This window comes from Triticum urartu, chromosome 1A, assembly GCF_056163025.1.
Source record: "Triticum urartu cultivar PI428250 chromosome 1A, HENAU_Tu73, whole genome shotgun sequence".
Classification (NCBI taxonomy): domain Eukaryota; kingdom Viridiplantae; phylum Streptophyta; class Magnoliopsida; order Poales; family Poaceae; genus Triticum; species Triticum urartu.
The window spans coordinates 12,126,361-12,141,057 of NC_141873.1; the positions used below are offsets into that span (position 1 = coordinate 12,126,361).

Here is a 14,697-nt window from a genome sequence, read left to right on the forward strand (position 1 = left end):
TCCCCGCCGACCCCGACTACTGCTCTGGGGCTCCCGGCGACCCCGGCGGCGAGGCTGAAAGGTCGACGTGTGACTGCTCATTGTCATGGTTACCGTGCTCATGTCGGGCTCCCGACCACGAAGATGAATTTGCCCCTGTCCTCCCGGGTGGTCAACAATCTCCTAATACGATCTAGCCATTAGCTGAGAGAAGAGAGGGGACGCGGGAGAGCTAGCTAAATAATAGGATCTGAGCTTACAACAAACGACATTGCATGCATGCACAATCACATTCAACACATATAAGGTAAGTGGCCTATAGCGAACCAATCTCTGGTTGAGATGGTTAGGTGGACAGTGGTATCCCCAACCCACTAGGGTTCAAATCCTGGTGCTTGCATTTATCCTGGATTTATTTTAGGAATTCCGGTGGTACGCTTTCAGTGGGAGGAGACGTTCCCGTCGACTACGAGGCGCTCATAGGGGTAGGGCGTGCGTGTGTGCGTTCATAGGGGTGAGTGTATGCCCGTTTATATGAGCGCTTGCGTCTGTACTGTGTACTGTCTTTTTTCCGAGAAACTTCCAATCTATTCATCTTCAATCATGACAGTACAAAGAACAACAGAGGTAATAAAGATTGCAACCATGTCCGTGGACCACCTAGCGACGACTACAAGCACTGGAGCAAGCCCAAGGCGCGTCGCCGTCATCGTCCCTCCCTCACGGGAGCCGAGCAAACCTTGTTGTAGTAGACAGTCGAGAAGTCATCGTGCTAAGGCCCCATAGGACCAGCGCACCAGAGTAGCAACCATCGTCGATGATGAAAGTCGTAGATTAGAAGGATCAAACATGTAAATACTCAAATGAAAATGAATAAAGACCTGATCCAAACAGATCCACCGAAGACTAGCACCGACCGAATCCTGCGAGATCCGACGGAGACAAACCTCCACACGCCACCCAAGGATGCTAGACACACCATCAGGACGGGGTTAGAACGTGGAAGACATTATTCCTACTAAGGGACACCGCCGCCGCCACACAACCCCAACCAAGACGCTGAATCTAACAAGAACGAGAATAGGGCCCCTCTCGCCGGCGGGGGCCGAGATCCTCCATACCTCCATGTCCTAGAGGACATCAGAGATGGGGCGGACCGGCAACGGCGCCAACGGGAGAAGAAGAGCTTTTCTTGTGGAGGAGGAAAGAGAGCTGGGTTCAGCTACCTCCCCTTTTTCCTTTACCCCCCTTTCTCTAGGAATCCATAGGTGATGGGCCGCATTGGGCCCAATAACTCTTTTTTTTAACTTTTCTCTTTTTTCGGGCAGATCCAAATGCTCTTTAAAATATTTTTATCTTTCAAACCTCAACTCTAACTCTGACATGTTATATATGAAAATTCATCAGAAAATATGTAGATTTTTAAATATGCTATTATCTTGCATGTTAATCATTTCTAAAATTACATTTAGGTGCAACATTAATTAATACCTTCCTTATATGTGGTATTTCGGAAATGCCTCCTACCTCAATTATGTAAACAAGTGGCTTATTGTTGATTTCCATATTGTTTGAAATTGTGCCCATAAAGATTTTTGGAAACACCTTGAGTACACTAAAAAATCACCCCACCTTTATTTTTTGCGCAACACCACTTATCATGTTGTTTGTTGTGTGCCATCGTGAAAGATTTCAATGGATTTGTTGATGTCGTCGAGTGTGTGTATGAGGGGTTATTTTTTTGTCTTCCATTGCAATGCACAAACATGTTTGCTAGTAGTACTAATAGGTGACGATGAGCCCTCGGTGGGATTGGAGAGAAAGGGCCTTAGAGAATTCGGTTCCACGTGAAGCTTGAGCTTGAACATTCAACTTTAGCATTCGTCCATGATACATCAGGAACCAAACTTTGCTTCCAACAAAAGAAAAAAAAACATGCATGATGATGTTTGCTTTATCTCCTGTACGTTAGGAACTTAGGACAGGTCCGATCCTGCTAAAGAAAGACCTGCATGCAGGTTGCATGTGATCATGGGGAGAATAATTCTTGCAGTGAGCGTCATTATTATTGACAGGGGCGCGCCTGACATCGGCAAAGAACACTTTACAGCCGGCAACCAAAGATCGGTGGGCACTAAAGATAGATGCGTACAGTGCGCCGTGGGCAACGAATACTGTACCTACTACATCCATACTAGTATATATACGCATGCATGACCTCCGATCCCATTTGCATGTACAGAGAGGAGAGGACCAATCAATCAATAGACTAGCTAGCTAGAATATATGGAGCTACAGAGCGACCGGCGAGACCGATCTCCCATGGAGTCGGCGCAAGACCTGGTCAGGAAATTCAGGACTCTCCTGCAGCTCATGGCCGCACGGTCTGGCGACTATGAGACTCCAGAGGACGCGGCGGTGACCGCCGCCATGATGGCTGGATGGCATCGCGACATCGTCATCGACCTTGCCGCCGCGAGCGTGGGGGACACCCAGCTCCATCGGGCGGCCGCTGGCGGGGACGGCGTCTGCTACCGCAGGTGCGTGGACTTGGTCTGCGATGGCGACAGTAGCCGGTTGCTCGCGTGCAACGGAGACGGCGATACGCCGCTGCACTGCGCTGCCAGGGCCGGGCACACTGGCATGGTTAAACACCTCATTGGCCTCGCGCAAGGGGACGGCCAGGACGATGGTGAGATGGCCAAGACCATGGTGAGGATGCAGAACAACCGTGGGGAGACGGCGCTGCACGAGGCCATCCGCTCTGGCTATGAAAAGGACGTGGTATGATATTATGAAAAATCCCTCTATATTTTAGAGAATTCAACCCGCAATCTTGTTTCAAGTTAAAACGAATAGTTATTTTCGTATTTTACACAAAAGTCTCTGTCTTTTCTTGAAATCAACCCGCCGACTGGATTCAAGTCACACCCGAACCGTTATTTTACATTTTTTGAAAACCCCCTGATGTTTTAGATAATTCATCCGCGGATCATATTTAAGTCAAACAAATGCTTTTAAAATCATCCATATCTTTTAAACAGTAACTCCGATTTGAACATGTTATATATGAAATTTGATTAGAAAAATATGTAGAATATGAATATGAGATTATTTTTACCTGTTAAGTATTTTTAAATATTATTTTGGAATATATTTGAGTCAAACCAAATGATATTCTAAATTATCTGTATCTTTTAAACCGTAACTTCAATTTTAACATATCATATATTAAGTTTTATTAGAAAAATGTGTGGAATCTAAAATTTTACTTGTTAAATATTTTTAAAATATTTTTATGGAAGCAAACTTATAATTTATAGCGCAAGATTCGTTTTTTTCATACCGACGGCAATCCGGATTGCAAATAAACACTCCACTATAATCATATATGGAAAAGAAAACATCAATAACTACACATGCATACCTCTGGAAAATGTCGCAGGGGAAACACAACAGATTTCTCATCGCGAGAGTGAGAGAAAGCGAGCGAGAGAGAGAGAGGGAGGGAGAGGAAGGAGAGAGGGAGGGAGAGACGCCTTAGGATTAACCATATTCAACACACGTTTTTTGTTGTTTTGTGTGAACACCAAGGCCATCACCGGCGAGGGTGAGAAGGAGGATAAGCGGCAACACAAATATGATGCCTCGCAAAAATAAAGAAGATGAATCTATTATGGTCTTAAGTGATGGTTGTTGAGTTAAGAGCGTGTGTTATGTTTTTTCTCCCGTTGCAATGAACGGGCTCTTTTGCTAGTATACAATAAAGAAAATTGGGTTTCTGGTCATCCGTCGTGGCATTTTGCAGAAAAGTCCCTCTGTTTCGAAGAATTCAACCCGCATCCCTGTTTTAGTAAGATGGGATCGTTTTTTCGTATTTTACACAAAAGCCCCTGTGTTTTCTTGAAATCAACCCACCGTCCGGATTTAAGTTACAGCAAAACCGTTATTGTACTTTTTTAAAAAAAACCCATGACCTTTTAGGTAATTCATCCGCGCATCATATTTAAGTCAAACAAATGTTTTCTAAATCATCCATATCTTTTAAACCGTGACTTCAATTTGAACATGTTATATATGAAATTTTATTAGAGAAATATGTAAAATATGAATATGAGCTTAATTTTACCTGTTAAGTATTTTTAAATATTATTTTGGAAGATATTGAAGTCAAAAAAATGATTTTCTAAATTATCTGTATCTTTTGGACCGTAACTCCGATTTTAACATATTATATATGAAATTTGATTAGAAAAATGTGTGGAATCTGAATATGATGTTAATTTCACTAGTTAATTTTTTAAATTTTTTTTGGAAGCAAACTTAGAATTTATAGCGCATGATCCATTTTTCTTTCGTACCGGCGGCGATCCAGATTGCAAATAAACACCCCACTATAACCATATAGGGAAAAAAACATCAACAACAACACATGCATACCACTGAAAAACGTCCCAGGGGAAAACAACAGATTTCTCATCGCGAGAGTGAGAGAAAGTGAGAGAGAGGGAGAGGGAGGAGAGAGAGACGCCTTAGGATTAAGCATATTCAAACACATTTTGTTTTATGTGAACACTGAGGCCATCGCCGGCGTGGATGAGAAGGAGGATAAGTGGCAACACAAATATGATGCCTCGCTAAAATAAAGGAGATGGACCTATTGTGGTCTTGAGTGATGGTTGTTGGGTTACGAGTGTGTGTTGTGTTTTTTCTCCCGTTGCAACGCACGTGTGTTTTTGCTAATAATTACAAAACACAAGAGGCAAACAAGGCATTATATTCCTCCACATATATTAAACTGTTTCGACCGTTAATTTGGGACATTGACGGTCGAGATTCGAAGATGTTTACGTTACATCGAAATATGTATTGTCACATACAATCAGCCCACATGTCTTTCTATTGAATACATGTCCGAGAAAAGCAATTAGCAAAAAGGAAAAAAAAGTTACCCATAGGCTTACGCTTGGTATTGGTAAAGATTTTCTATGGCAGCCAACTAAAGAAGAGTCCAACAGATAAATCTGTGCAGATAAAAAAACAGATCAATCTGTGATGTCAGCAAGTCAATATATGTGGATTCAGCACGTTATTATGAAATACTATATAGCAAAAGGATTAATCCTGAGGCTTAGATTGGTTTGAAACAGGATGACAATCTACCTATACTGAGATTATAAATATAAAATACGTGCGTATGTAGCAAAGAGATCCATCATATAAAGCACCTTCTAACTTTCTCCGGTCAGGCCCCTAAAAAAATTAAAAAACTTTCTCCGGTCAGGTTGATTCCCATCCTATACTCCCTATTTTTAACTATATTTTTTTGAGCAAACTATTTTTAACTATCTATACTGGACATGTTAATAAATAATTTCAACTCAATTTGTTTTCGAAAATTCCCATAAATATTTATCATGATCATTGCAGACGACTTTGTACTTACATGTAACATTCCACATTAGTCGTGCATGTATTTCAAATATCATAAAAAAGATCACAAAATTTGTCTATTATATAATTATAATTAAAACAGAAAACAAACAAGCCATCATGTTTGTCCAAAAAGATTAAAGTATCTTGATCGTCCATATCAGAAATTAACGTTTGAGATAAAAAATGTAGCATTACATACAAATATTATCACGTACAAATAATTTGACATGTCATGTGTCGCGTCCAAATAGTCTAAAACGTCTTTGGTTCAACTTGTGTCATGGAACCTAGCACAAGTTAGGAGTAATTCCTCTGAGTTTGAGTTGGAGTCGGGTAGCATAAAAACCACGCACGTATTTTTTAGCACCACCAAACCGCCAGATCCTATTCGGCGCTCAAGCCGGATACCGGCAAACTGGCCAACTGGCGCACACTCCCGTCTCTGCCTTGGGCCGGCCCACTTTCATTCTTCCTTTCTATTCTAGAAGGGAAACGCTTCAAACCGGTCGACCGGCTGAAACTCCGCCGGTCATATCCAAGGTGGCAGTAGGCCAACGCACTCACTGCTTAAAGCCTTTCCTTGTCCTTTCGTCTGGACGCATCCCTAGCCATTCATTCCATTCAATCCATGCTCGTCTTCTTGCTTGTGATCTCCAAAAAATAAGTCACTCGCCAACGATCGCTGTCGATTTCGGCCCAACCTGCTACTTCAGGAGGTACCCGCTACCGCGCGAGGCAAGAGGGAGGTCATGGCCGGCGACGCCGACAAGGTGAGGTGTTGCGGACCGGCCGGGAGATTTGTTTCAACCGAAGAGGATGGTGATGGGCGGCGACAGCGGTGACCGCCATTATTATTTTTTCCTGCATCGTTTCTTTTGCTGGAGCCACTTCTATTTTTGCTGGAACCTTCTTTCAATTTTGCTATGAATTGAGACGATGGTGGTGCCATAGCCGCCATGATTTTTTCTTGCTGGAACTAGCATTCATTTTTGCTACCATGGTCTTTGATTTTGATGGAACCAGCCACTTTGTTTGCTACAAACTGGTCTTTTCATTCTATCACCCATCTTTGGATTTTTGCTGGAACCAGCCTTTTTTTTGCTACAATCGCCTTTCTGTTTTGCTGGAACTAGTACCTATTTTTGCTACAACCGTGTGGTGTTTGTGCGGAACCAACATATTTTTCTACCACCGTCCTTTTGTTTTGCTGGAAACGGCCTAATTTTTTGCTACCACCGGCTTTGGCACTACCATGTCGCCATTATTTGCTGCGAGCGACGCCATGTCGCCATTAATGCTGCAACTGGGGGTTGGCAGCACCGGCGAGGAACAATTTGCGACTGACGCCATGGTGGCGCTACCATGGATGCAGGGACGGGGATGAAAAGCTGCTACGGGGCTTTTTTGTGATTGCGGCGGCGAGCTTCGACGGCGCGTATCGGAGGCGAGGCAAACTGACGAGGGCGGCAACACGTGATGCTGGACGTGGGAGAAGACAGGGGCGGCCACTATGTTTTTCTTAGTGGGGGAAGTGAAGGCCGAGAGAAACGGTGGGCAACGAATAGATAGAACGGTTTACACGCGTGGGATCGAAGGGCTACAGTGTGACTTGCCCAAATTTGGGTCGGCGCGCCGGCACCTATGAGTGCCCTTGTAGCAAGGTTCAAAAAATATGCGTCGAACTGGGGATCTCTAGAAAACCAACATACGGCACTAACCAAAAGTGCCACTTTACCACTTGTGACAAATATAGGTAGGTACGGCTTTGTTGTTAGTTAAACATCGCAGTGCTTTCACTATTTTTATTTTTCGGTTTTTGTTTTTGGCGGTTTTCTTCCCTTTATCTCTTTCTCTTTATTTTTTTATTTTCTTTTTTAAAATTCGTTAACCTTTTTAAAAAATCGTGAACTTTTCTGAAATCCACGATCTATTTTTCAAATTTTTGAACTTTTTTCAAAACACAAGTACTATTTTTTCAAAATCATGAACTTTGTTCAAATCGATGAACTTTTCCTCAGATTAGATGAACTTTTTTCAAAATGAATGAATTTTTTCTCACTTTATGAACCTTTTTCTAAAATCGGTGAACTCTTTTTTAAATCAGTTAACTTTTTTCAAGTTCGATGAACTTTTTGAAAAAAGTGATGAACTATATTTCAAAACTGATGAACTTTTTTCAGATTCGATAAACTTTTTTTTGAAACCGATGAACTTTTTTCAAAATTGATGAAGTTTTTTTTTCAAATTTGTGAACTTTTTTCTAAATATAATGATTTTGTTTTAAAAAATGAATTTTTCCAAAATAAATTCAGAAATGTAAGTGGTACTATGTAACAAATAGCACGACTGCGATGGTTCTTAAAGTGTTCGCATTGTTATCAAGCAGTAGCATTCTGAAGGTGTAGTGGTTTGCTGAACAATCACTACAAAATTTAATGTTTATGAAATTGATTTGAAATATGACAAGACAATTAAATACAAACTAGTTCAATATATCCAGTATTGATCTTGTTTTGAAGGTCTTGCTGCTTTTGAATTAAAATACATATAAAAATGGAGTTTTGCTTCAAATACACAGATCATCCAAAATGTCACATTGAAATAAAATACAAGTCAAATTCATTGAATAGTCCATTATCCACTCTCTCACTCTGTTTCCTGAAAAAGCCGAGAAAAGTTGACAAAATTGTTGCATTCTTCTCTCCATCTTGTTGAAATGGTTTCTCAGATTATGCCCCAAAACTTTGCATGAACCTCAATGTTGAAATCAATGTTAGATGCCACTCGGCTATATGGAAGCTCCTCCAGATTTTCCAAGTTGGTGACTTACTCGTCTTCATGCAGAAAACTATGGTCGAAGATTTGCTGGCGGTGGATAATCAACTAGTATGTCTTGAAGCATTTGATGGTACTTCGCCTCTATTCTTAGCCGTCTCGCTGGGCCAACATTGGCTTGCTAGTTGGTTGTACGAATGGGGTCATAAGAAATTGTCTTACTCTGGCCCCGAGGGGCAAAATGCCTTGCATGCTGCTGCTCTCGACGGGTTTCGGCACAGCACAGGTGTGTATGTATGTATGCACTACTAATTTACATATAATTTTCTACTCCAACATGAACAACATCATACCTAGCTAGATGAGTTAAAATATGGATGATAGAAATCATATATTATACTTCTGAAACGGATTTTGTGATGGCTCCTCTATTTATATGTAGGGCTGGGATGACACCCATCCACTTTTTTCTAGGATTCATACTTTATTTTTGGGACTAATGCAATACTTTCCCTATTCCAAAATATAGTATTTCTGATTGTTTTTTTTCATAGTCAAACTTCATAATGTTTGACCAAGTTTATAGATAAAATATTAACATTAATAATACCTGATAAATACAATATATAAATATGTTTCACCATGTGTCTAATGATATTTATTTGGTATTGTAGATGTACATATTTTTTCTATAAGTTTGTCAAGCTTGACTTTTCAAAACAATTTATGCGCAATGGAGGAAGTACTAAAGAAATATTAAACTAGATACATATACAAAAACGGTTTTTTTTTGCAACGAGTATAGCCACCACATGTTCTTATCCAAGTTGTTTTCTCTTGTATTGTCACTCCATGGCACCATCCCTTCCACGGTAATAGGGTTGGTTTTCATCAGCAAAATTTAGAGTTTGCACCTCTATTGAACTAAATATTGAATTTATGATCTATTTTGACGATTGTCTTTATTGTAATAAAACCCAAGACCAATATTTATTTCCTACGTCTCTATTCACATTGCACCCTTTTCTTTCATGATATAACTTTGAATACTAAGTTGACAAAAATAATAGATAATTTGTGTGACACAGAAAAATATGGTTAGATATATGTTTTGAATATGGATTCATTGATGTAACTTTTGGAGCACATAACCCATATTTCATTGGTCAAACTGATTGCCAACTTGAACCTCGAAATATACGGGTCCTATGTAAACTAAGTTGCACCAGAGTTGTATATATTTGTAAAATTTCCTTTTTCTTCTGTAACCATAATATTTTAAATGACAATTCCACATATTTGTCATATAATACTTCTAAGTTCCACTAGACTATCATAGCAGTAATACAAGTGTCATAGAAGTATCATTATGGTATTGTAGTAGTACTATAATTAATAACATCGTCAATATCCATTACACCTGAGAAATGTACGATTAACTTAATAGTGTCATATAGGTACCTTAGGAGTATCACATGATGACTCTACTAGTGTCATTGCACTTTCAAATCAATTAGAATCTAATGAATATCATCATGCAATTTTCATATGTTTGGTGAATCTCTATATATGTTTCGTTCCATAAATACTTTCTTATGAAAAATAATAGAAAATGATCTTCCTTCAAAACAATATTTGTGTTCAAAAGTTACATGAAACTTACCGGAGGTTATCATGGGTGAATCAATTAATGTAATCTATATTCATTATATAATCTATAATTATTATATATTTGGTACAAACACAATTATTAATTGGAAATTACATATTAGAGAGCCACCATACCATCCGTTAAGATTTTGCTTGCCTGTTCCACATACCGAATAAAAGGTTAAATGAGACAATATTGAATGTGCTTCATGTGTGTCGCAGATTTCAGCATGATTTATATAAAAAGTACTATTTTGTGAATATATTAAATCTCTTTCATGTTATTATGTTTAATTTAATATCAAAGAAGATATGATAAATATGAAATTACCATTAAAAAATATGTAAATGATTTAATATTTTACATGATATTTAGAGAATAAATAAGCCAGTCTCATGTGGGTGCAGACGTTGATGGCTATAATAATTAGCTATGGATATTGATGTAAACATCAAGATTTGTTATACTGTTCCTTACATTTTATTGCTAATTTATTAATTAATATCTCAAATCAGAGAATCAATTTATACCCAATAACCATTTATAAGATTGGTGAACTTAACCCCATTTGAGCATTGTTACAACGTCATTACTAAAAATCTCTTTTTTATATAACAATTATACATTAAATATGTAGATAGATGGTAACTGATTTATATAGCTTATGCACTGGATATAAATTTGAATAAATCCATGATTATGTAAAATTTACTTAGTAAGTTACCTATATATCCCTTTATGTAGTTTGAGTTTATTTGAAGTCGATAAATTGTTTGGGAAATTCTTTAGATATCCCTTTATCACATATTAAAATGTACTTACTAAGTTATCTAGATACCCCTTTATCACATATGGTAAATTACCTACCATGTATACCAAGCTCTTTTTATCACATTGTTTTGGCTATATTATTAATGTATAAGATGTCTCAATTAATGTGAACTTGCATAAAACATGCATTGGTGTCCCCTAATCATTGTGTATATACCCATGTGTGTGTGTTAAGGAAAGACATATACATAAGATTAAATATCGGGCTCCTAATTTATGTTTGTTTCTTTCCCATTAGTGTATCTTCTAGTTAGAATTAGAGTGTATCCATGGCGATAAAATGGTACTAATTGAAGAACTGGAGTGGTATATGCGATGCAAGTACATCTAACCATGTGCGCACGAAAAAGGTCCCAATATAAATGGATATCATATTTTTCTAGAATTTTAGTTTTCTAAAGAAAGTTGTATTCCCAAAGGAAAGCTGATAGCTAGTATAATAGCATTTGATCAACATTAGAATAAATATATCCACCCATAAATTATGATTATTCTAATGAGATATCTTGATTTTGATGTCAAATATGTTGTTGTTGAGTTGTATCATACAAATCAATATAAATTTGTCATAACTGTAGACGAAATTACTATTTTATTGCTTTTTCTACATGAGTTGAAAAAGGAAATAACATTTGTGAATTTTCTGCCAATAAAATCGTACTTATACGCTAACACATAATAACTTACCCTACTCTTCAGAGAATGTTTTTCTATGCCATAAGGGTAATTTATTTAACTTTTGTTATGATTTCCAAATTTAGAATTTTCTATGGATATATGTTTCCAAAGAACACATTGGCTTTTACTTCTACCTTTGTCTAATATCTGAATAATATCATAACGTCAGTAAGCCAATAACTGCAGGGATAGCAAAACGGCTGCTTCACTGGAACAATAGCCTTGCCAGACAAGCGGACAACTCTGGAAGTACACCATTACACTTTGCTGTGTCAGCACAAGATCCCACATTGGAGTTATTTCTATTTGTTTTTGGTGACCAGGGCTTCGAATCACACTCTCTCTTGTCGCTCACCACTTTACCTAAGAAATGGGTATACAAGTTCTATAAGTGGAGGGAGCATCCAACCTTTCTACTAGTGGATGCTAATCCACATTCCGCATTTCAGCCAGATAGGAATAGTTTGTATCCGGTGCATGTGGCTGCCTCGGCGGGAAGCTTGGTGCCTATCATCATATTGCTCTGCCATTCCCCTGGCTGCGCCGGGCTACGAGACAACCAAGGAAGGACCTTCCTTCATATTGCCGTGGAGAAGAAGAAGCATAACATTGTGTGGTTTGTGGCTCTCCGGTTAGATAATAAGGCCATCATGAACATACAGGACTACAACGGGAACACTGCCATGCACCTAGCTGTTGGTGGCGGGAGCTGGGATATCTTCAAGATCCTCATTGGGAACAAGCACGTCTGCTTGAATTTGACAAATAAGGAGGGTGAAACTCCCATGGATATTGCACTCAGCAACGTTACTCCAACTGGATTTTATTTTGGAATGGTACTTAACTTGCTCCTACTGTTTGGATTTGTCCCTTACATATGAAATTTATAATAGATAGATAAATGCATGTTATATGAAAAAACAATTGATGATGAATTCCTATTGTGTTTGCTTGTTCTTGCTTGCATGCAGCATGCACGACGTCGAATACTTGTGACATTGACCTTAGCAAATGGTAAAAACAGCTTCTGCCGGCGGGACCTTTTCCTGGATCAACATGTTCCCAAGCTAAACGAGAAGGAAGAATCTGATAAAATAACGTCCTTCGCACAGATTGTTGGTGTCGGCTCCGTTCTCGTAGCGACTGCGACGTTCGCTGCAACATTCACCATGCCAGGCGGTCCCAACAGTACCGATCCCAAGATCCCACCCAACGGCAGAGGTGGCACTCCGACACTCGCGGGGCTCTACGCTTTCGACGCCTTTGTCATCTCTAACACCCTGGCCTTCATCTGCTCCACTTTGGCAACCTTCAGTCTCGTCTACACTGGGGTGGCCACGGTGGACATAGAGAAGCGGATCAAGCTGGTGGCCTTCTCCCTGGCGCTGCTGATCAGTGCGGCCAGGAGCTTCTGCGCTGCCTTCGCGTTCGCCATCTACGTGATGCTCCCTCCCACGGTGGCCCATGGGACTGCCATGGCAGCATGCGTAATGACGGTCCTTGCACTAATGGACGCGTTCTGGTTCATGTGGGCCATTGTGACTGATACAATAGTTCTTGTTAGGAGGGAAGACTGGCGGTCAATGCCCAAGCGACTGATGAAGCTGGCGGCAAGAATCCTAATCAACACTGTGTATGTGTTCTGGCCCTACATCGTCATCTTCGGTCTGTTGGCCATCAAAAGCATCACTGGCCGTCAAGAGACCTCAGCACCTGCAGGAACACCCACCCAAGGGCTATAAGATTGATCAAAGAATGTTTCCTTTATCAAAAAGAATAGGATTGATCACAATGGCTTATCAAGAAGCCACGGCAAGCTAGACAAACTCACCTTAATTAACTTTGTTGACTTATGCACCCTTCCTGATCGTCCCATATGTTCATTTTCAGAACAAATTGTTTTCAACTCTGAGAAGAATGTGTGTTTATTTTGTTTTATCATGGTATGTAAGCATGTGATAAATTTGTTCAACAGTATGTAAGCTTCTGCTCATGCTCTGTCGTGGTAATTTTCTGTCTTCTACTAGCTAGTATAGACTTTCAACTTGAACAATTTTTGAATTGTGTGTATTTCTTACATTTTATGTCATTTGCATGGTATGCATTTATTGTATTGTATGTAGGTGTGAAACCCAATGAAGTGATATTGAAGTTTATACTAATTTATATGCAACTACTATAAATTTTATCTAGGAATGATATTTTGTATTAATATCAACTTGGATACATAGTTGTTTTAATAATATTGGAAGTTCTAGAGGATAAAAATATACAGAAAAATGCTAAATTGTTCATCTTTTTTCACTTGGACGATAATACATCCATCTGCATTATGCGTCTCTTTTTCTGCTTGACACACCCAAGAGCAAGATTGCATGAAAAAATAAACAATCTTTCATGCAATCCTTTTACTTTATTCAAATCTCACCTTTTTTGTAACTTTCTCACAAAACCACGTTGCCACCACACTGCCGCAGTGTCACTTGGAGGTTGTGCAGTGGAGGCTCCTAGGGCTATAGGAATAATGTTGTTGAGTCAGTTCGGTTTGAGATAACACAACAGAGAAATGGTTATATATGTACCAAGAGTGATGTTTATCTGAATGGATAAAAAAAATTAAACTCAAACATTATTACCTTATGAACATTTATATTCTACAATGAAACTGTTAGAATAAATCCGAGGTGCACCGTCAATCTACCAAGGACCAAGCAATCACACAAGCGTGACACCGAGATTTGTTAACGAGGTTCACCATCATGGCAACGTCCCCGGGGCCTGACTACGGGCGTTCCTCCCCATGACACCGCTACAATACCGCACCCTGGCCGCCCGGGCGCCGGCACACGCCGCCGGCTCCCCCACGTGACTGTGCTATTATGTTGGCATAGGTTACATCGTGTGTCTACCCCCGATATATATGAGAGGCCTAGGATATAGGTGTCCTATTAGGACACAACTCCTACCCTGTCTACACATAGTTCAAAACCAAGTCCAACTGTAACCTACCTTGTACAATAATATTCGACACAATTCTAACAAACTCCACCTTGGCGAATATTCTGTTGGGGAACGTTGCAGAAAACAAAAATTTTCCTACGGTTTCACCAAGATCCATCTATGAGTTCATCTAGCAACGAGTGATTGGATTGCATCTACATACCTTTGTAGATCACGCGCGGAAGCGTTCAAAGAACGGGGATGAGGAAGGCGTACTCGACGTGATCCAAATCACCGGAGATCCTAGCACCGAACGGACGGCACCTCCGCGTTCAACACACGTACGGTCAACGTAACGTCTCCTTCTTCTTGATCCAGCAAGGGGAAAGGAGAGGTTGAGGAAGATG

The 14,697-nt window shown here is 39.7% G+C and overlaps 1 protein-coding gene across 1 annotated transcript; it reads left to right on the forward strand.

Moving 5' to 3' along the window:
- Positions 1-2,187: 2,187 nt before the first annotated feature.
- Positions 2,188-13,374, forward strand: LOC125542448 (protein ACCELERATED CELL DEATH 6). Its single transcript, XM_048705497.2, has 4 exons — positions 2,188-2,763; positions 8,260-8,476; positions 11,537-12,186; positions 12,322-13,374. Exons 1-4 carry the CDS (start codon positions 2,266-2,268, stop codon positions 13,090-13,092), a joined length of 2,136 nt encoding a protein of 711 aa, XP_048561454.2. The 5' UTR covers positions 2,188-2,265; the 3' UTR covers positions 13,093-13,374.
- Positions 13,375-14,697: the final 1,323 nt, after the last annotated feature.

Excerpts from the sequence above, each read along its gene's own strand:
- LOC125542448 (XM_048705497.2), top strand. The coding sequence starts at position 2,266 with ATGGAGCTACAGAGCGACCGGCGAGACCGATCTCCCATGGAGTCGGCG. Across the intron at positions 2,764-8,259 it reads CTGGCTATGAAAAGGACGTG|AAAACTATGGTCGAAGATTT; the intron begins GTATGATATTAT and ends GTCTTCATGCAG. Across the intron at positions 8,477-11,536 it reads CGGGTTTCGGCACAGCACAG|GGATAGCAAAACGGCTGCTT; the intron begins GTGTGTATGTAT and ends CAATAACTGCAG.